At 32.8% G+C, this 23,360-nt stretch overlaps 1 protein-coding gene across 1 annotated transcript in view; it reads left to right on the forward strand.

Annotated features, from left to right (window-relative positions):
* srgap3 (SLIT-ROBO Rho GTPase activating protein 3) overlaps positions 1-23,360 on the forward strand; it is a 108,658-nt gene that overhangs the window by 39,496 nt on the left and 45,802 nt on the right. The window contains 2 exon segments of the mRNA XM_051112515.1: positions 8,063-8,125; positions 19,634-19,819. Of these exon segments, the coding sequence (XP_050968472.1) occupies positions 8,063-8,125; positions 19,634-19,819 (249 nt within the window).

The following is a 23,360-nucleotide window of genomic DNA, read 5'->3' on the forward strand; positions in this document are numbered from 1 at the left end:
AGAACTGCAAGAAAAAAGTCTGAATTGTGAGACAAACGCAGAATTGCAAGAAAACAAAAATTAATTTTGAGATATAAACTCAGAATTGCAAGAAACAAAATTTGAATTGTGAGACATAAATGCAGAATTTCCTGCAAAAACTCTGAATTGTGAGACAAACGCAGAATTGCAAAAAAAAGTCTGAATTGTGAGACGTAAACACAGAATTGCAAGAAAAAAGTCTGAATTGTGAAACGTAAATTCAAAATTGCAAGAAAAAAGTTTGAATTGTGAGACGTAAACTCAGAATTGCAAGAAAAAAGTCTGAATTGTGAGACGTAAACTCAGAATTGCAGAAAAAAGTCTGAATTGTGAGATGTAAACTCAGAATTGCAAGAAAAAAGTCTGAATTGTGAGACGTAAATTCAAAATTGCAAGAAAAAAGTTTGAATTGTGAGACGTAAACTCAGAATTGCAAGAAAAAAGTCTGAATTGTGAGACGTAAACTCAGAATTGCAAGAAAAAAGTCTGAATTGTGCAACTAAAAAGTTGCACATCTGACACAACACTGAAACTTTCCAAATTTGGAAAATCATAACACCCACTCCAAAATGATTATGTATTCTTTCACGCAGCCAGGTGACTTCATACAATTTCATGCAATTTCTTGGCAGACATTTTTCTTAGCACAGCAACGTCTGCCTCCGACCTTCTTGTTTTAGCTGTTCTGTTGGAATTTTAGGCTGATTTTAAATGCTTGCAGACGGTGTGTACGGATGGTATGTGACAAAATGAATGTGCATGTCTAAACGCATGCTGTCTCACAGTGTGACTACAGCCTATTTATGCACATCCTTTGAGTTAAAGTCATACTGGTGAGGAGTGCCGCCACTGGCTGTATTCTCCGTGGTGTGACTTATGGGGTCTGGACTATATGAGTTGGAACACTGTCAACACATAGCCTGGATTCCTGTGGTGTAATCCAAACACTACTAGCGTGTTTACACCTGGCTGCTTTTCCTGTAGGTGAGGCCCTGTGCTTCCAGCCGCCATTCATACGAGAGTGGTTCAGTGAGGTGACTGTGAACCAATAAAACACACCCAGAGCACCCTGGGAAACTGTTAATTACTTGCAGTGAGCGTACTCAAGGTCACCTAAGATACCCTACTCTGTATGGATGCATGTTTGAATGCTGCTGTGATGTGACAGGCTCATATTTATAAACAAGACCCCATATATATTTCTGAATTCACTAGCTTTTAGTTCGATTTGATTCAGATTGCAGTTCAGTTTGATTCAGTTTTGATTAATTTGGGCATATTACAGTTAGAATGTCCATTCTGATTTCACAAAAAAAAGAAAGAGAGAAAAATAATTTCTAAATTGCAATAAGTACTTCATTAATTATTTTTTACAAATATTATCACCAGTAATCATAAATTCTATTAATATGTGAACATAAAATGATGAAAACTTTAAATTGCATTTCTAGTGTCAAACTGTTATAATTAGTAAAATTATTATAAAATTCTGAAACACTTCACTTTATTATGTGAGTCTTTTTAAATGATTCATTAAAAGGGTTGACACAAAAGAGTCACTTCAGTTCATTCCAGTTATTTTATTATCATTCTCTACATGCGAATCTCCACATGAGAACGAAATTTGTACTTAGGTGCATGAGTGTATCCGTAAAATTAACATGCAATACTGTAAACGTACAATAATACAATACTTGTTCATGAATGGAACAGCACTTGTTGTGTTGTGCAGTGTGTTTTCATTCACAAAAATCAACTGATTTAAAAGAGCTGACCTGCAATTTGATATTTTATAATTATATTTACAACACTGTGGCAATAAAAATTTCAGTGTGTGATTTTTAAGGACATTTTTTTATTTTTTTATTTTGGTGCTCTTGTACAGTTGTTTCTATGGAAACCCATTTCCGCCACAGAAAAAAACATAAAGAAAGGTAATTGACACTTTTTATCTCACAATTCTGACTTTTTTTTCAGAATTGTGAGTTTATATCTTGCAACTGTGACTTTTTTTCTCAGAATTGCGTGAAATAAACTTTTTTTTTACAGCAATTGTGAGAAGAAAAGTCAGAATTGTGAAATGTAAACACAATTGTGAGAAAGTTAATTGCGTGAGAGAAAAGTCAGTTGCAAGATGTAAACTTGCAATTGTGAGAAGAAAAAAAGTCTGAATTGCAGGATGTAAACTCGTGATAGTGAGAAAAAAGTGAGAATTGTGAAATGTGAACTCGCAATTGTAAAAAAAAGTCAATTGTGAGGCAGAAACTCAGAACTGTGAGGAAAAAAAGTGAGAATTGTGAAATGTAAATATGCAATTGTGAGGAAAAAAAAGTCAGAATTGCGAGATTTAAACCCGCAATAGTGTGAAGAAAGTGAGAATTGTGAAATGTAAACTCACAATTGTAAGAATAGTCAGAATTATGAGATGTAAACTCGCAATTGTGAGAAAAAAAGTGAGAATTGTGAAATGTAAACTCACAATTGAGAAAAAAGTGAAAATTGTGAGATGTAAACTTGCAATTGTGAGAAAAAAGTCTGAGTTGCAAGATGTAAACTCGCAAATGTGAGAAAAAAAGTAAAAATTGTGCAATGTAAACTTGCAGTTGTGAGAAAAAAGGTGAGGGTTGTGAGATGTAAACTCGTAATTGTGAGAAAAAAATGAGAATTGTGAGATGTAAACTTGCAGTTGTAGGAAAAAAGTCAGAATTGCGAGATTTAAACCCGCAATAGTGTGAAGAAAGTGAGAATTGTGAAATGTAAACTCACAATTGTAAGAATAGTCAGAATTATGAGATGTAAACTCGCAATTGTGAGAAAAAAGTGAGAATTGTGAGATGTAAACTTGCAATTGTGAGAAAAAAGTCTGAGTTGCAAGATGTAAACTCGCAAATGTGAGAAAAAAAGTAAAAATTGTGCAATGTAAACGTGCAGTTGTGAGAAAAAAGGTGAGGGTTGTGAGATGTAAACTCGTAATTGTGAGAAAAAAATGAGAATTGTGAGATGTAAACTTGTAGTTGTAGGAAAAAAGTCAGAATTGCGAGATTTAAACCCGCAATAGTGTGAAGAAAGTGAGAATTGTGAAATGTAAACTCACAATTGTAAGAATAGTCAGAATTATGAGATGTAAACTCGCAATTGTGAGAAAAAAGTGAGAATTGTGAAATGTAAACTCACAATTGTAAGAAGATTTGTGAGATGTAAACTTGCAATTGTAAGAATAGTCAGAATTATGAGATGTAAACTTGCAATTGTGAGAAAAAAGTGAGAATTGTGAGATGTAAACTCGCAATTGAGCAAAAAGTGAGAATTGTGAGATGTAAACTCGCAATTGAGCAAAAAGTGAGAATTGTGAGATGTAAACTTGCAATTGTGAGAAAAAAGTCTGAGTTGCAATATGTAAACTCGCAAAATGTGAGAAAAAAAGTAAAAATTGTGCAATGTAAACGTGCAGTTGTGAGAAAAAAGGTGAGAATTGTGAGATGTAAACTTGCAGTTGTAGGAAAAAAGTCAGAATTGCGAGATGTAAATTGTGAGATGTGAACTCGCAATTGTGAGGAAAAAACGTCAGAGTTAAAAAAAGACATAAAAAGTCACAATTACCTTTTTTTTTTTTTTTTTTTTTTCAGTGGCGGAAGCAGACTTCCATAGTGTCCAGTGTAAAACGTGGGTCCTAAAACCAAAGCAGTTGAGAATCACCAGTCTAGCAACATGAGTCTGCTGTCTGGAATGATAATGAATAGCCTTACTTACATCCTTAAGCTCTTATTTGAACTTTTTCTTTAATTACGCATTTAGGACATTCAGTAGCAGTTAGTAAACACTAACAGCAGTTTTGTCCACGTCAGAGGATTCCAGCACACAGCGAGATGAGAAACGTAAACCTGAGGTCAGCAGAACGTTTCGCTGGTGGGGCGGATGAGGATGAATGAGCAGCAAAGACAGCTGGGAAACATGTACTGTAGCTTGACGGCATTTTGAACAGTCTTACACTAGTGTTACCAGCGGCAAGAGACTGCAGTGTGTCAGTGGCTTTGGCTCTTTCATAATATTGCATCAGAGGTTTCCACTGAGAGCTGTTGCCATATATTCTCCACTGTGAATGTGATGTATGCAGTAATACAGATTTTCAATCCCCACAGGCTGTTAAATAATGCTTTTTTTGTCTCAGCAAAAGCATGAATTTGCAGTGGGTTGGTGGAGAAGATAAAGAGGGAGGGAACACCTCGTTATCTTATAATATATAATGTCCTGTCTTATGCAGTTTTCTCTTGGTAATAATTTTATGTTTTTTTTTTCACTCAACATATGACCCCAACATTTATTTTTAATATTTTACATTTTTATATATATATATATATATATATATATATATATATTTTTTTTTTTCTTTTTTCAATACAATATTTAATAATAATCATAATTAGCCTTTAAAGACTTATAAAATACATTGTTAAATGTAATCTTTAGCAAATCTCAAAATGAATACCTTTTTTTAATATTGTATGTTATAGTGTTGTGATGCCTAAATTCATTTGTAGCAAATTGTTGATTTTATTTTTGTTTTATTTTTAAATTACTTTAATTTACAAAATAGTAATAAATTAGAATATTGGAATGTTTATTGGTTATTTGCAATATCATGAAATTGCTTATTTAAATATTTAATTTTAATATTGGTACATCCCTAAATATATATATATTTCTCATCAAATTCCTTACAAAAATTAAAGTAAAATAAATAAATGTATAATAAATGAATAAAAAATATATAAAAAATGAAAATAAATAAATAAATAAATAAAATAAAATAATAAAAACCTGATCTATACTATCCATATTTTATGTAGTTCTGTACTCAAATAAATCTCTTGAGCAGTGATTATGTGTTTATATGATTTGCTTGACAACTTTTTATTCAGGCATTTAATCTCTTTCATCAGATTTTGTGCTATATTAAGTTGACATGTTTGCTAAAAACAAAATCAACACATATGCATGAATATTGTAAGGTGCTTATCCCATTAGCATGGATGACTAGATGTGTAAATTGGTTGCAGGGATAAGTGTCTATGTGAACATTCATGTGTGGAGAGAGATTATTTTGGATTCCTAAGCATAGCCCTGACTATACCTGTGCTGTAGCCTTTATTGATCGCTGGGTATTATGGTCCATTATGCTTTACGAACATAAAAGGGCACTGGAGGGCTACTGGGATAATTCATTCAAGACTGGGATCAAGCTCCAGCCTTATGTTTTAAAATATGACAGCTCTCTATTGCTTCAAAATATCACAAAACGTTCTTTGCCCAAGACAGAGCATTCCAGTGGCGTGTTAGTATTATTTATATACTATTACAGTATGTATTAATGTTTTAAATTAGCCTTTAGTTTTATATTTTCAGTTTTAGTCACATAACAATTCTGTTCTTGCACAGTTGGTACTTCAGAAAATTCTGTTTTGCACACTACTTGATATCATTTTATATTTTGTTTTCTTTTTGTACTATGCATTGTTTTGTCATCTGAATTTTTTGAGTCTCCTTAGAGAAATGCGCTATTCCTACGCACAGCTTTTGAACTGTTGACGGGAAAGGTGATGCTCGTACCTGTAGATTCTTTGAGCATAGGAGTTTTACCAGACCTTTTTTGTGTCTGAATGTGTCTATCTAGGCCAGTCTCTGTCTTTTGTGTTTAATGAAAAGACTTGTGCTTGCAGTGAACAATTTCCAGCTTCCCTGGAGTTCTTGCCCTCCAATTTCTTCCAGATTGTGCACTGACTTTAGAGTTAAATGCCGTACTTTCTCTTGGCTCACACGGCGACAGGTGCGTACGTGTGCATGTAAGCAGTAGTAGTTATGCCGTGTGGGAGGAGGAACAAAATGTTTTTCTCCTCTCCTAGAGTTGTCTTCTTTCCAGTTAACTTGTTTATAGCAGTATTAAATTATTATTTTACCACAGGAATGCATAAGCAGCTTTCAGTGTCACAGTCAGAGTATTTGAATCAGCCTGATCCCTGTCTAAACCACTGTTTACAAAAATGCAGGAAATGATGCAGAGGTTATTTGAAAAGCATTGTATCAAATGATCGATCGACTGGAAACATGAGCCTTTTTGACATTTTGTGGCAATATAGTGCGGTCACCATACAGCAATGTGAAACATAAAATAAGAGGGATCATACAAAATGCATATTATTTTTTATTTAGTACTGACCTGTAAAAGATATTTTACATAAATATGTTTACATATAGTCCACGAAAGAACATAATAGTTGAATTTATAAAAATGACTTAAAAGTTCAAAAGTTTTCATACACTTTATTCTTAATACTGTGTTGTTACCTGAAGGATCCACAGCTGCTTTTTTTTGTTTAGTGATAGTTGTTCATGAGTCCCTTGTTTGTCCCGAACAGTTACTGCCTGCTGTTCTTCAGAAAAATCCTTTAGGTCCCACAAATTCTTTGGTTTTTCAGCATTTTTGTGTATTTGAACCCTTTCCAACAATGACTGTATGATTTTGAGATCCATCTTTTCACACCGAGGACAACTGAGAAACTCATATGCAACTATTAAGAGCCAGGGGTGTAAACTTTTGAACAGAATGGAGAGTCATGTACTTTTTTCTTATTTTGCCTAAATATAATTTTTTATATAGTACTGCCCTTCAGAATCTACAGAATGTACTTTCATTTTTCCCAGAAGACAAAATAAGTTCAATTTACTCTGATCGTTGAATTCCAAAAGTTTTCACCCCCAGGCTCTTAATGAATCGTTTTTCCTTCTGGAGCATCAGTGAGCATTTGAACCTTCTGTAATAGTTGCATATGAGTCCCTCAGCTGTCCTCAGTGTGAAATGATGGATCTCAAAATCATACAGTCATTCTTGAAAAGGGTTCAGATACACAAAAATGTTGAAAAACCAAAGAATTCATGGGACCTGAAGGATGTTTCTGAAGAACAGCGGGCGGTTTAACTGTTTAGGACAAACAAGGGACTCATGAACAACTATTACTGAACAAATAAAAACACAGTTGTGAATCATTCAGGTAACTACACAGTATTAAGAATCAAGCATATGTTAACTTTTGGGGTCATTTTTATAAATTCAACAATAATTTTAATTTGTGGCCTATATGTAAACATCTGTGAAATATCTTATCCAGGTCAGTACTACATTTTTGGTAAAATAATTAACATTTTGCAGAATATGCAAGGTGTATGTAAACTTTTGAATTCTGTATATACTTTTTAACCACAAATGCTTATCTTGCACTAGCTTTACGATGCGTGTCCACGACTTTGTCTGTGTACTTCGGTTCAAAAAGGTAGGGTAGGGCGAAAAACTACATCTCGTTTTCTCTTCCAACTTCAAAAAAATCTGACATCATTGTTTTCCCTTTTTTGTTAAGGCCGTTTGACTTTCTTTGCACGTACCCTTTTAAAACACTGGATCGGTACTTCCGACTACAGTATGTCACACGTGACCTTTCCAGTGTGGTTCCGTAATGCGTGAAGTCGTGGATGCAGAGCTAGTGTAAGATGAGCATTTGTGGTTAAAAAAAAGTATGTAAACTATTTTTGTTTTTTGTTTTTTTGAGAAGGATTGATTGTTTCGCTAGATAAGACCTTAGCTGGGATTGTGTAGAGCCCTTTGAAGCTGCATTGAAAATGCAATTTGGACCTTCAACCCATTAAATGGAGAGAAATCCTGAATGTTTTCCTCAAAAACCTTAATGTCTTTTTTGAAATTATAATTTTTTAAGCTTGCATTTTGGACGTTGGTCAAGTAAAAAAGAGCTGATATTTGTGCCACATGTTACCAGTCTACAAAAATGGGAAAACAACAACTTAAATGACACATGGGGTTGTAAAGTTAATACAGCTGAATGAGCAATACTTGTTGTCTGTCAAATAGGAAATTAGGTTTTAATGTTTCTAGATGTTTCTGTCCTTTTTTGAATATATTCTAATCTATAATGTATTGTCAGTTTAAAGTTTGACTAATTTGTGACCCATTTTTTTATTTGTGTGTGTGTTGCAGAGTAAAGAAATTGGCATTCAGATGCACGAGGAGCTGGTGAAAGTGACAAACGAGCTGTACACTGTGAGTATAATGTCTCTCAACCTCTCTCTCTTTATTTTTCCTTCTCTATTTTTCTCGCTCTCCCTCTGAATGGAGCTCTCACCCGCTGTGTCCTGCCATGCACCATGGAAACGCTGACTCTCTGGCCAAGAACAAAAACAGTTTGGCTGCACGACAGTTTGGGGAAGAAAGAAACTGTTGCTTCACATAGTTTTCTATTAAAGGATGGGAAACTGAATCAAGGGATTTTTTTTGAGGCAGTAATAAAACTGGTACTATTCGCGATAGTGCTAGTGATGGGAAAATAGTAGATTAATAGAGCTCCTATGATGTTGTCTGCTTTTAAGCTCTATAGTAGTCACATCTTAAATCGCCTCCACATTGCATTTTAATATGCTTCAGAATGTGGGTCATTAGAAGCGAAATCCTTGCTTTAGTTTCTCTTACATCAGCCAGTGCAGGCTCACTCTTTGGGCCTCTCAGTTTTTCTCCCTGGATGAAATCCAAGCCACCTCTGCAGAGGAGCAGGCTGAGATTAATGTTGTCACCCATGACAGGACATCAGAGAGTCTTCTCCATCCCTTGACCTATTCCAGATGTCACCTTTGCATCTTTATGCAGGTGGCATAGTAGAAAATCTCACCCGTATCTCTGGACACAACTATGGTTGTAAATTGCAGTATCATAAAAGTCTAAAATGTGGTTGTACTCCACCTACCATAAAGATGTGAAACTAAAAAACACAGTCCTAAGCCATTGTTAAATCCCTTCGAGTGCAGATATGAAGCTTATGAATCAGGAAGACATTGTTCCTTCCTTTAAACTGTTGAAATGCACTCATATGCGGTTTGGGATCTGGCGCTCTGACGCTGATGTGTTTCAAGGTCACTGACAGGGAGTGTAATGTATCACTGGAGAAGACATGGGAGAGGATCATTATCCTTTCCCTGCCACCCTTCCTCTTTCCTCTTTTTTTCCTCAAATAGAGCCTGTCAGGATACCGAATCCCTGCAGAAAGAGCTAAATTATTGCATTCTGCATTATTGTGGTCACAAAATATTTAGTATGACATTTTTCTGCTAAGTAGACACAGAAATGTGGGCTTTTGTGTTATACTGTATTATTAGAGTATAGGCTGTGTGCAGTTTTATCAGTTTTGATGATATATCTGTATGTAAGAAGCTCCCGTGAACACATTGACCCGGAAGAGAAGAAATTGTTAAAGTCCCCCTGTAGTGAAAATCAAGATTTTTATGTTGTTTCTTAGTCTATATGGTGTTTTTAATATGCTTTTAGACAAACCATGTGCCTTCAAGGCATTGTGGGGGCACAACATCATCAAGTAAGTAACTTTAACAAATGTTACAGTATCAACTGTAGTTGTCTGCTAGTAAAAACATAGTTTTATCAGTCATTATCCGTGTTTCGCCATTATATCGAGTTTACTGCAGTTCAGTTAGTGGATCACGGGGCTCTGGCTGGTGTGACTGTGTGGGGGCGGGACTAATTTGCATATTCATAGATCCGCGTATAGTAAATGAGGCAAGTGGGGTTGAGTTCTATTCAAGCTGTTTTAAGGCATGAGAAAATTATTTTCACAAGAAAAAACATTTAAATATGTCATTTTGATGATCAAAGATCAGTTTTAAGGGATAAAATTTGACTATTTTGATTTTACATCTAGTGTTCTCGTAGCTTCATAACATTACGGCTGAACCATGTCACATGGACTATTTTAACGGTGTCCTTACTACCTTTCTGGGTCTTGAACGTGTCAGTTGCATTACTGTCTATGCAGGGTCAGAAAGCTTTCAAATTTCATCAAACATATCTTAATTTGTGTTCCAAATATGAAGGTCTTACGGGTTTGTAACCACATGACGACATGAGGGTGATTAATTAATAACACAATTTTCATTTTTGGGTGAACTATCCCTTTAAATTATTTAGTAGAATGAGGATTATGCTAAACAGTGTTATGAATAGAACCATTTTTCTCACTTTGTAAACCTCCATGTAATGTTTGCTTTATGTAGCATAGTGGTTTGCTTCTGATCAACTGTTCTTGATATAGAGCTTGACAATAAAAATGAAATCGAGCCTGCACTAGAAGCCTTGAGTATTGATCCCTCTGCCCCTTCCTGTGGTTTGAGTTATGTGTTCTGAATATCGAATAAGAAACATGAATGTAAAGCTTCTGAAAGTCCCAATGTGCAATTTCTGCATTGGTTTTGCAATGTGTTTGTGAATTAGGATGATCAATGACTCTTGATTTGCTTTCTTGGGTGTTTCTTGGCGCTTCAGGCAAAACCACTGTTTGTTTGTTTTTCGTGCACCAGTCAATTTTGAGATTTTGTGGTATTTTTCTTCCATAATGTATTAGTGGAAAGAAAACATCCAAAATACAGCTTCAATTTTTTATTGTCTATGTACATTTGTACATTTCAATTAAATTATATATAGTATGTGCAATCTCCACTTTAGCACAATACATACACCAAACATTTTTTCCAGTTTTTATTCCTAAGGGTTGTGCAGAGTGGTTTGTTTATATATCATTTGCCCGATTTAAATAGCATTTGTTTCTGAACACCTGGTGTTTTCTTCTGTTTTGATTTATGGAGTGATAACAAGCAAAATCTATAATCTTCTCTGTAAAACCCTCTCTGTAAAACTCCCTCATGTCAACAAAACCACAAGCAAGAAAAACAGAAATTTTGAACTGGGCTTAATCTAATATTTAGATTTCTGTTCTAAAATGTATGCAGATGAGTGCATATATAATGTGTTTAAATATAACATTTCAGAAAAAATACAAGACCGTTGGCTTAAAGTACTGTGATTAATCAACTGGAGGAAGTATGGTGATATCTAGAGTTGGAGTCAAAAGTTTAGAAACACCTTGCAGAATCTGCAAAATTTTAAAATAAGAGGGATCATACAAAATGCATGTTGTTTTTGTAGTACTGACCTGAATAAGATATTTCACATAAAAGATGTTTACATATAGTCCACAAGGGAAAATAATAGTCGAATTTATAAAAATTATCCCGTTCAAAAGATTATAATACACTTGATTCTTAATACTGTGTTCTTACCTAAATGATCCACAGCTTGTTTTGTGATAGTTCTTCACGAGTCCCTTGTTTGTCCTAAACAGTTAAACTGCCTGCTGTTTTTCTGAAAAATCCTTCAGGTCACAAATTCTTTGGTTTTTCAGTATTTTTGTTTATTTGAACCTTTCCAACAATGACTGTATGATTTTGAGATCCATCTTTTCACACTGAGGACAACTGAGGGACTCGTACGCAGCTATTACTGAAGGTTCAAACGCTCACTGATGCTTCAGAAGGAAACAAAATGCATTAAGAGCCGGGGGTGAAAACTTTTGAACAGAATGAAGATGTGTACATTTTTCTTATTTTGCTGAAATATCTTTTTTTTTTTTCATTTAGCACTGCCCTTCAGAAGCCACAGAAGATACTTACATGTTTCCCAAAGACAAAATAAGTTCAATTTACCCTGATCTTCAAATTCAAAAAGTTTTCACCCACTGACTCTTAATGCTCTTGTGTTTCCTTCTGGAGCATCAGTGAGCGTTTGAACCTTCTGTAATAGTTGTATATGAGTTGTAAAAGATGGATCTCAAAATCATAGTCATTGTTGGAAAGGGTTCAAATACAAAAAATGCTGAAAAACCCAGGACAAACAAGGGACTCATGAACATCTATCAAACAAAAAAACAACTGTGGATCGTTCAGGTAACAACAGGTCAGTACTAAATAAAAAATAACATACGTTTTTGTATGATCCCTCTTATTTTGGTAAAATAATTAACATTTTGCAGGTTCTGCAAGGTGTGTGTAAACATTTGTCTTCAACTGCAGTAATTAAAATTTACTGTCTTGTCTTCTATGTAATCTGCCAATCAGATTGAATGGCAAAATTGCATTTATTTCTTTTTAGTTCCGTCTGACAAGTTTGAAAAAGTTAAAGTAGGGTTTGCTGTTTTTTTGTAATGGAAAGTACTGTGGCACACAGTTTGTGGAAAGTGAAAGCTCAGCAGCTTTTGCCAGGGAACAGGGCTATAACAAATGAGAGCTGAGGTACATCGAAATATTGGTTGTGTATTGTATTGGAGAACAGTAATTCTTTTTCTAAATGATAGCAAAACGGCTCATTATAAATTCTGCAGCTTTAAGGAAATTAGTCTATAGTGTAGTGCCCTTGCACGGCTGTACTTGAAGCTCTATTAAACATTCATCTATGCATAAGAATTGGGTGTTGACTTTGTGAGCCCCTCCTCAAAGACATAGACATGTGACTTCATTTTATGTGAATTAAATTTGAAAGACAAGCTAGAATCGTAGAACGTCAAAGTTCATATAATAGGATGTTGTTTTCTTATACAACCAGGTTGCATGGTATGGTAAACCAAAGAAAAATTGCTAATATTTTGATTGCTGAAATTGAAGTCCTGCCTTTCTTTCCTATTTTTTATGCTCTGAACAAGATCATTTATTGTCATGGTCCTCTGACTCATCAGGGTCTCACACAATGCAGACCATCAGTCTGATATGATGAATGAGTCTGCTCTGCCCGTTTAGCCAGTCCCAGTCGATCACAAGGTCTTACAAAAGACAGTGTGTTTTTGGCCGGTTGACAGGTAAATAGTTTAGCTGGACTTTCTCAAAATTTTCTGCAGTGTTCAAGTTGAAATGGTAGCAGTTAGGGTGTGTACTGCAGTACAGAAGCACACAGACATGCTCCACGCAGTTTCTGTGGGGATGGAAGTTGTATATAAATCATTGCAAGTTAAAGGTTTCTGGCTGATGCTCAAATACTGAGCTAATGTGGCTTAGCAAAGGAAAAGAGACTATCCTCGCACAGCTCTTGGACAAACCTAGGCCACAAAACCTCAGGGGAGTGATGCTAGATGTGAGAATAAATGTTTTGTCAGTTCTTCATCCTAAGAATGGTGAGAATGTACTTCATGTGGTCGCCTGTAAACTAGTGGGTTTTTTTAAGGCAAGTATGTTACTTTTTATAAAACAGGTGGTTTCAGCAGTGATTAAATATTTTATTTTATTTTATTTTGGTGAAATATTTTCTAATGATTTTTTTTTTAAATTGCAATTTAGTGGGAATGTACTTCATGTGGTCACATGTAAACAGATTTAAGGCAACAGAATAAAACAGATGGTTTTAGCAGTGATGACATTTTTATTATTTTAATTTATTTTGGTGAAATATTTCCTAATGAATTTGCTTAAAAATAATGTTTTAATAAACATTGCATTTTTGTGAGAATGTACTTCATGTGGTCATATGTAAACTAGTGGGTTTTTTATTTTAAGGCAAGTATATTACTTTTTATAAAACAGGTGGTTCCAGCAGTGATGAATTATTTTATTTTATTTTATTTTATTTTATTTTATTTTATTTTATTTTATTTTATTTTATTTTATTTTATTTTATTTTATTTTATTTTATTTTATTTTATTTTATTTTTGGGTGAAATGTTTCCTAAAGAATTTGCTTAAAAATAATGTTTTAATAGAAATTGTAATTTAGTCAAAGCTAAAATCTGAGATTTTTTTTTTTTTTTCATGATTTCTCAGATTATAACATTTTTGATGCTCTAAAATGGTATTTATGGGTAATATATGTACACATAATTGAATATCAACATAGTCATTTTATTTTATTTTATTTTGTATTATTTTATTGTATGTATTTATTTTGGGTGAAATATTTCCTAATGAATTTGCTTAAAAATAATGTTTTAATAGCAATTGTAATTTAGTCAAAGCTAAGTTTGATTAGTTATATAGATTTAAATGTTATTTTATTGAAAATCTAAGTTCTAGGAACAGTTTCTGAATATCTTTCAGCTACTGTTTTTCATGAAACACTATAATTTTTTTACAGAAACCATGTTTAGTTTGATCTAACCATGAAGAGGAATTATCCATCAGGAAGGTGATCTTAATACAAACTACCACAGTTAAACTATGGTTATTTTGCAAGCTACTAATTTTAATCAGGGCTGTACCAGAGCAGAATTCACAGTTCTATTAAAATCATTTTGCATTTTATTAAAATATTTTCCCTAATTATAACAACATGAAGGTGTATACCAGAATTACACGTGTTTGAAGAGATCCCACTGTTGTTTCTAATGTCAATCTTGCCTGTAAGCATTGTTCTTTACAGCTTAGGTCATCTCACCTCAACATGCTTGTAAATACAATTTTGATGCTGGAGGTTTGCCAGCCATGTCCATCAAACCTGCTTGTAAACATGTTCCTTTGCTGTGTTCTCTTTGAGGGCCATGAGCTGATGGGTGACAGCTTTGGGAGGAGCTGACTGCTAACCTACATTTTCTCCTGCACTGGAGTACATAGATCCTGTCAAATTTACTCACCAGCTCAGTATTTTTATTCATAATTTCGGGCTGCCTGCAGATTTAACATGTCACTTTGAGCGTTGCGGTCGTCTTGCGTTTAGCTTGTCTTGTGTCATTGAAAATTAGAAAATGTTGCTATTAAATTCTGATGGATCAGTTCTTTGGTTATAATGTTGCATATATGCTGATGTGTGCAAGGTTTGCATGTAATATTTTAGACTATTGCATTATAATATTTGACATAAATGTAGCATGCAGCATAGAAGGCGGTTATTTTAATGGTCTTCTTAAACATGCATACCGCAGATTCTAGCACATTTTGCCCTCCATCAACCTTGTAATGTCTACATCATTTACACAGCCACATGTGAACCTGCAGAGTACACATCTAAGAATCGGTTCGCTTGAAGACATTTCACACATCTGTGTGTGTTTACTAGACACTGTTAAAAGAACTGGTGATCTGTCCTAAAGCCAGACACAGCTTGCACTTCTCTGAGAAACATCCTTTGCATCCTCTTCCTAATGAGCTTGAGGAAACAGCTTTTTCCATCAGGGAATACTAGGGACGTTGGGCGTGAATCCTGTGCAACATTTAATGACTGGAACATGGTATATTAGTTCAGAGAACAAGGCTAATGGTGTAGGTATATTGAATTTAGTAGCACAGGTATATTTGTAGCAACAGGCAACAATACATTGTATGGGTCAAAATTATTGCTTTTTCTTTTATGCCAAAAAACATTAGGATCTTAAGTAAAGATCGTGTTCCATGAAGATATTTTATCATACATCAATGGAAAGCTTATATATTATCACAGTTTCAAAAAATTAACCCTTGCGACTGGTTTTGTGGTCGGGGGTCACATATTTTTAGTATTTGTGACTGAAATAGTCCGGATTTTATGGTGCAGTTGATATTGTTCATAAAGGTATTCATTTTACATAGACTACAGTTCAAAAGTTTGACATCAGTACATTGTTATTTTTATTATTATTATTATTATTTTTTTGACATTAAATACATTTGTAGTGTTGGAAAATATTTCTGTTTAATATAAATGCTGTTCTTTTGAACTTACGATTCATCAAAGAATACTGACGCAAAATATCATGGTTTACACAGAAATATTAAGCAGCAAAACTATTTTCAGCATTCATCATAATAAGAAATGTTTCTGCATATCAGCATATTAGAATGATTTATGAAGGATAATGTGACATTGAAGTCGAGTAATGATGCTGACAGGAATCACAGGAATAAATTAAAATTTTTAATTTTTTTTAAAAAGCGCTGTTTAAAATTGTAATATTTCACAATAATACCTTACTTTATTTTTGTTTTAATAAATACAGCCTTGGTGAGCATTTGATACCTCTTTTAAAATCATTAAAAAATCTATGAAAGTTTGAGAAAAGTAATGTCATATTGCTAAAAAGTAACATTTATCATTTTTTCATGTTACAATTTTTTTGATGAGATTGTAAGTATTGATTTTTTTTTTTCATGATTTTTCCGATTATAACATTTTTGATGCTCTAAAATGGTATTTATGGGTAATACATGTACACATAATTGAATATCAGCATAATCAGGGGTGCACGTAGTGTGACCCATTAAATATAACTTAAAAATATATTAATAATATAATATTATTTATTTAGTTGTTTTTTTATTTATTATTATTATTTTTTTTATTTATTAAAATAAAAAGAGAGTAGTAAATAAAAATACAATTATTTTATAGTATTTTAACATGAATTTTCATCATTTTCAATCCTAAAATTAGCAATCTTTTATTTTGGTGGGTTGTCGTCAAGTAATTATCCACGCTCCCGGGTTTATCACTTCCGACTGATGAGCGTTCAGTGAAAAACGTCAGTGAGTGAAATGTCACATTTTTGCATTGTGCTTTGAAAATGGCAGCAAATAGCCTAGAATTATGCTTTCAGTTTGAATAGAAATTTTATACAATATCACAGTTTGTCGATCTAAAATGGTAATTGTGCATTAACAGCTGTCAATCATATCAGTATGCAAATGCATGCTCCAAACTTATTTTCACAGCGCATTTCTTATTTTGGTCATGCGTACCTAAGGACCACTTATGTGCACCCCTGATTTTAGTTATTTTAATTAGTAGTTAAATGCAGTAAATGATGCATTGAATTAGCATTTTTTTGATTGCTACGACCCTAATAAGTAAATCATTCACAATTGGACGTCTTCCATGAAAGAGAAAAAAAATTATGGTTTGATAATGACATGAGGGTGTAAATAATGTCATTGTAAATTTACATTTTGGGTGAACATTTCCTTTTATAGATTAAAGGCTCAATTCAGAATAAAAAGTCCACTATAGGGAGAAAAATCTTGGAATTTTGTCCTCAAAAACCTTCATTTCTTTTCGACAGAAGAAAAACTTCAACATCTTGGATGACATGGGGGTGAGTAAATTATCAGGAAATTTTTATTCTGGAAGTGAACTAATCCTTTAACTTTCAGTGGCATAAATTGAAGACAGGACTAGATATTTGTCCAAATAATCGACAATTGTGGACAACCTGGTCGCAGACAATTATTTTTGCCATTTAACTTCATATTGTATTAACGTGGACACATTTCACCTTTAAATCACAGAGGAAGGAGCACTAAAAGCATGCATAGTGCCATCGTGCGGACGTACTTGCTGACCTCTGCTGGAACAATCAGATGATCTGTGGGTGTAAAGTTAGAGTGAAATAGCTGAGTGTATGTACATTAATGTCGGGGTCGGTGCAGATGAGCAGTCTGTGGACGCCTGTAGGCTGGCTGATTTAATAAGGCTTTTATTGAAAACACCATCAGACAGGCATCTGCCGGCTATAAGGAGCGGAATAAAGCCGGGCAGTGGTGCAGAGAGCCCCCCTCCCCTTTCACTTGCTCTGCTCTATTGTTTGAGCAGAGAGGATAATAGGGGTTGAATAGCCGACTGGGTCACACCAATCAGACATGAGGTAAAACAGTTTGCGTCGTTGCGAACACCTCAGTCATACAGAAAGCTCTGTCGTCGGAGTCAGCAAAATGTGCGGTTTTGTTTGAATCAGCTTTGTGTTTCATACACACTTCCTTCAGAATCTCATTGTCCTTAGTTCGCCCCCTCCTTCAGCCTCTGTCATCCCGAGCTTGAATGGAAGACTTGGACTTGGTGGAACGAGGCAGGATTACGGATACTTCTGCTGCCAAGTCCATACTCCCATGCATATTCATGAGGTGATCTGCTCTGTAGAGCTGACGGGAATACTACTGATCCTCCTCGACTGAGACCTGCACAGCTTCTCTGGATTTAAACTAGTTTGGAGATCATTTTAAGGGAGTGTCAGGATTGAGGTGTTTTGTATCACCAAGGAAAACCATAGATGGTTTCATTTTGAGTAAATGCGAGAATAACATTTACGAAATGTTTCATATTGTTTGACATTTGAAGCCTTGGGTTGATTCTGCAGTGCATGTTCTCATTTACATTTTTATGAAAATTGAAAGCATTGTAGTATAATTCAGGATTTTGTTCCACATAAACTGGAAGTGTACATTTTGTTACTTCCTTCTGCAAACTCACCTCCAAGGCTGTGTTTATATGATCAAAAATACATTAAAGACCGTGACATTACAGTTTATAATAACTGTTTTCTATTTTTAGACATTTATTACATTAAAATGTAATAAATGTATTTGTGTGATGGCTAAGCTGAATTTTCAGCAGCCATTAAATTACCGGTAATGAAGTGTCAACGTCTAAAAAAAAAAAAAAAAAAAAAAAAAAAAAAAAAAAAAAATATATATATATAATTAATAATATGTATTATTATTATTATTTTTTTTATTGGGAAAATATTATATATATATTTTATATTGAAAATATTCCCCTCCATCATAGATCGAATTTGTGCTTTCAGCAACAGTTTTGATGTAATATTTCAGATTTTTCAGTTTTGTAATTACTATTATTAATTATTATTATTATTATTATTATTATTATTGCTTTTATTATTATTATATTTTAATACTGTATTTTAAGGTGAAATATTTTAATAGTAATACTGTTTAATATTTTCAATTAGTTATAATAAAAGTTAAGAAAATTATATATACAGTAACAACAATATTAATAGTTGTATTATTTTTCTTAAATAACAATTTTGTTACAATAAAACCTAACATTAGTAATAGTTTTTATACGACGAAAAAACAACAACAACAACAATAATAATAATAATAATTATTATTATTACTATTATAATAAAATACTATTTTAAAGTGAAATATTTCAATAGTAGTATTTTAATATTTTTAATGTTTAGTTATATTACAAGTTAATAAAATTATATAAGAAAATTATATATCAGTATCAACAACAATAATAATTGTATTTTTTCTTAAATACTGATTTTGTTACAGTAAAATATTACAATAGTAATATTTCAGACTTTTCTGTTTCTAATAATAATAATAATGATAATAATTATTATTTTAATAATATTAATTACAATAGTAATATTTCACGTTTATGTTTTTAATGATAATAATTATTATATACGTATATTATTATTATTATTATTATTATTAATTATTATATATTATATATATTGTATTTTTTTATTTCATGTAGTTTATTTTTAAACTACAGTTAATTAATATTTTTACTTTACTTTTTAATTTTTAGAATTTTCTGAAAATATTTTCCTCCATCATAGATCGAATTTGTGCTTTCAGCAACAGTTTTAATGTCACTGATGCCAAAAGCCATTTGTGTAATTACGTGCAAAAGTGATGAAATTTGTCAGTACATTGCAATATTATTAGCTCGTTCCAAAATGTTTTCAAAACATAATCACTGAGAGAATTTTTCTCCTTTTAAATGGCACTTTTGTGAAGCTGGATTTTGGACCAGTGAGATTTCAGAGTGGGCGGGGCTACCAAGTAAAACACAGGAGAAATAACAACCCAACTACCTACAAAATATCAGCTTGTTTTCACAGCTACTTGGGACAAAAACTCACATGCCTGAGATGTTATCACTACCTGGCTGTTAGGATACAGTGTGAAGCTATTCTTAATAATGTTTTATATCATCTTACAGGTGATGAAGACGTATCACATGTACCACACAGAGAGCATCAGTGCAGAAAGCAAGCTGAAGGATGCCGAGAAACAAGAGGAAAAGCAGTTTAGCAAATCCGGAGACCTCAATGTCAACCTCCTGCGCCACGAGGACCGACCCCAGCGCCGTAGCTCGGTCAGGAAGATTGAGAAGATGAAGGAGAAGGTGAGATTACTCTTGTGAACTAGCGGCCGAGCTCATAACGCTCGGCAGAGTGACTCATAATGCCACCCTGCTTTTATTAAACCAAAGGGCTGTTTCAGCCTAGAATCACATTCATTTCATCTCCAGACACTCTCAAGCAGGATTGTGACCCTTTAAAAAAAAGATTGTGTTATTTCAAGTGCTGTACATTATCTGTGCACAATGGAGGATAAAGCTAGCCTTGTCGCTCCTTGACTTCCTTCGAAAGCCACCGTGGAAGGAAGTGAAAGCCCATGGTGCATCATCATGATCAATGTCTTTTTATCCAAAGCTACTTTCAGTACTCTTATTAGACAGTCCCCCAGGAGGAACTTTGCGTTAAGTGACCTTGTTCTTGGTTAAGTGCTCAAAAGCACACTGGTGACGCCTCTTTGCGAGGATCAAACCAGAACACTTCCAAATGCTAGCAATGAGTTTCGATTGCTCTTCCACACAAACTCATCTCTTCAAGTGCTCCAAGTTTAGGTCACTTATAATATGTATTTGTAAATGCAATATGTGCCAACCGTATTCCCACACTTGCAACGAGAAGCGCTTATAAATGGTCTTTCTGCATTTTTTCTTTCGAAATAAAAGCTTCATTTAAGACTGTAATTGTACTGTACAATAAAATGATATATTTTTAATATAATTTAGTATTTTTACAGTGAAATATTACAAAGTACAAAATACTTTGTAATATATTTATTTATTATAAAATAAAAAAATTAAATTTAAATTAAAAATTTAAATAATTAAAATTTTTAAAAATATTTTCATATAGTTATAATAAAAGTTAAGTGAATTTTATACACAATAATAACAATAATTGTATTTTTAATTCTTAAGTACTAATTTTGTTACTGTAAAATATTACAGCATATGTCAGATTTGTCTGTTTTTAATTAATAGTAATATTGTTACTATTGTTGTTGGTGTTATTGCTTTTATTATTATTATATTTTAATACTCTATTTTAAGGTGAAATATTTCAATAGTAATATTGTTTAATATTTCTAATAGTTAAAATAAATACTAATTTTGTGACAGTAAAATATAACTAGTAATATTTCAGATTTTTCTGTTTTTAAATAACAAAAACAACATCAATAATAATAATAATAATAATAATTCTTATTATTAATAATAATGTTTCTTATTCTTATTATTATATGTAATACTATTTTGAAGTTAATATTGTAATATTATTAATAATTGTATTTTTTTCTTAAATATAAATTTTGTTACAGTAAAATATTATAATAGTAATATTTCAGATGTTTCTGTTTTTAATAATAAAAAATATTATTATTATTATTATTAAGTTTTAACATAAATATAATATTACAACATACAAATGTAAATATTAATATTACTAATATTAGTATAATTATTATAAATATATATAATTTAAATATATATTATATATAATATAAATGCAGTATTAATTATTATTGTTATTATTATCTTTTTAAGTGAAATATTTCAATTGTAATATTTAGTTTATTATTTTCATTTAGTTAATAAAACTTAGGAAAATTATATATACAGTAACAACATTAATAATACTTGTATTATTTTTTTCTTGAATACTAATTTTGTTACAGTAAAATAGCACAATAATTTTTTCAATTTTTAAATAATAATAATAATTATTATTATTATTTACAATTGTATTATTTATTGTTATTATAATCATTGACATTTTTAATCACATTTTAAATCTTGATCACAATTTTTATTAGGAAAATTGCAATTATATTTTTTCTCCAAATCATAGCCCGATCAGGTTTTTTTTCCCTTTTTTCCCTACACGTAGTAGCAACCCTGCCTTCTTCCTAGTTACCTTCTCATCTGCTCCTAAAAGCAGCGCGGGCACTAAGGTTTGAATGAATCTAATGGATGGGTTTATAAAAATGAATGTGGGCTGAGTTTTATCTAAGAATGGACAATGAGGTCAGTGAGACTGTAGACAGCCTGGAGACTGAATGGCTGACTACTCACACAAACCAGATTTAACATTTCAGGTCAGTGACTTCAGCTGTAAATCATCTAATTCATGCTAATTCATAGCGGGTTCCGTGAACTTATGGGAAGCTAACTCATACTGACTGTGGCACCGTAAAAAATGCATAAACGAACATTTACGAATATTGTGCTTTTCACACAAGGCAGTTTTCATATGAATGAATTCTGTTTCCTTTACTAGCCAGCTTACACGCTCTCTCACTTTTGCTCTTTGTGTCTCTCTCTCTGCTGTTCTCTCTCTCCCACCCTTCCTCCCCTTTCAGGCTGCAATGCGTAGAGATGTTGGCATGAAAGCCACTCAGCCTCACACTATTTATAACCATGGTAGCCATGGATGCTCTGTGTTTCTCTCTGCAGCCTGACCTGATTCTGCAGGCTAGCAGACTCTGACGTGATCTTAGCACACCTGCAAGCCTCAGTGGCTTTATCAGTTGCTAATGTGTAGTTTGATCATGTGGAAATACATTTTGAATTGCACTTCCAATTGTACAGTAGATTGGAATAAATGGCATTTATGATTTTTGTCAGAAATCTGCAGTCTTAATTTTAGATTAAATGTTAATATTAAGTAATAAGGGTGATAAAAAAATTGATTAAAAGCCTCATTTGAACTATGATTTGTGCTGCTTTGTAAGCAGTAATTCACCAGTTAAAGGGATAGTCCACCCAAAAATGAAAATTCATGTACTCACCACTCAACCTGAATGACTTTCTTTATTTCTGTGGCTCATAATGCATGATAATTTGAAGAGTGTTGGTAAACAAACAGTTTTGGTTCCCATTGCTTCCCATTGACAAAAAATACAATGAAAGTCAATGGGAACTGAGACTATTTGGTTACCAACATGGTTAGGTTAAAATAACGGTCAGCTTATGTGTTGTTCCCATTATTCATGCTTTTCATAACAGTGACTGTTTAATCAACCTCAACTCATTTGATTAGTATTCAAGCGTTTGAACTTACATGTACTAATCACTGGTGTTTGTTCGTCATTTAAGGATTTTGTTTTGTCAATACAATTATGTATCAGTCAGCTGTTATTAATGATGCTAGAGCAGCTGTCTGCTTTGAGTGCTCAATCTTTTTGATGAAAAATTCAGCAGGACCCAGCTGGAGCTCACAAGCAGATGAGACTCAGTGTCTGTGTCTTGTTTCAATTCACAGAAAACTCTCATATGATATATATCATAATTATTCATGCTCTCCGAATTTACCTTCTTTTTGTAATGATCAATTTGTTGTTCTGTGCAATTTACATAAAAATTTACATGCTTATTTACAGCTTTTAATTGTATGGAACTCTTCCTTTTTTTTCAAAGATTTTGCTGATTTTGTTACAGTAAAATATAACAATAGTTATATTTTAGTTTTTTCTGTTTTTAAACAACAACAACAACAACAACAATAATAATAATAATAATAATAATAATAATAATTATTATTATTATTATTATTATTATAATTATTATTATATTTTATTACAATACAATTTAA

Source organism: Labeo rohita, chromosome 6, assembly GCF_022985175.1.
Source record: "Labeo rohita strain BAU-BD-2019 chromosome 6, IGBB_LRoh.1.0, whole genome shotgun sequence".
NCBI classification, from domain to species: domain Eukaryota; kingdom Metazoa; phylum Chordata; class Actinopteri; order Cypriniformes; family Cyprinidae; genus Labeo; species Labeo rohita.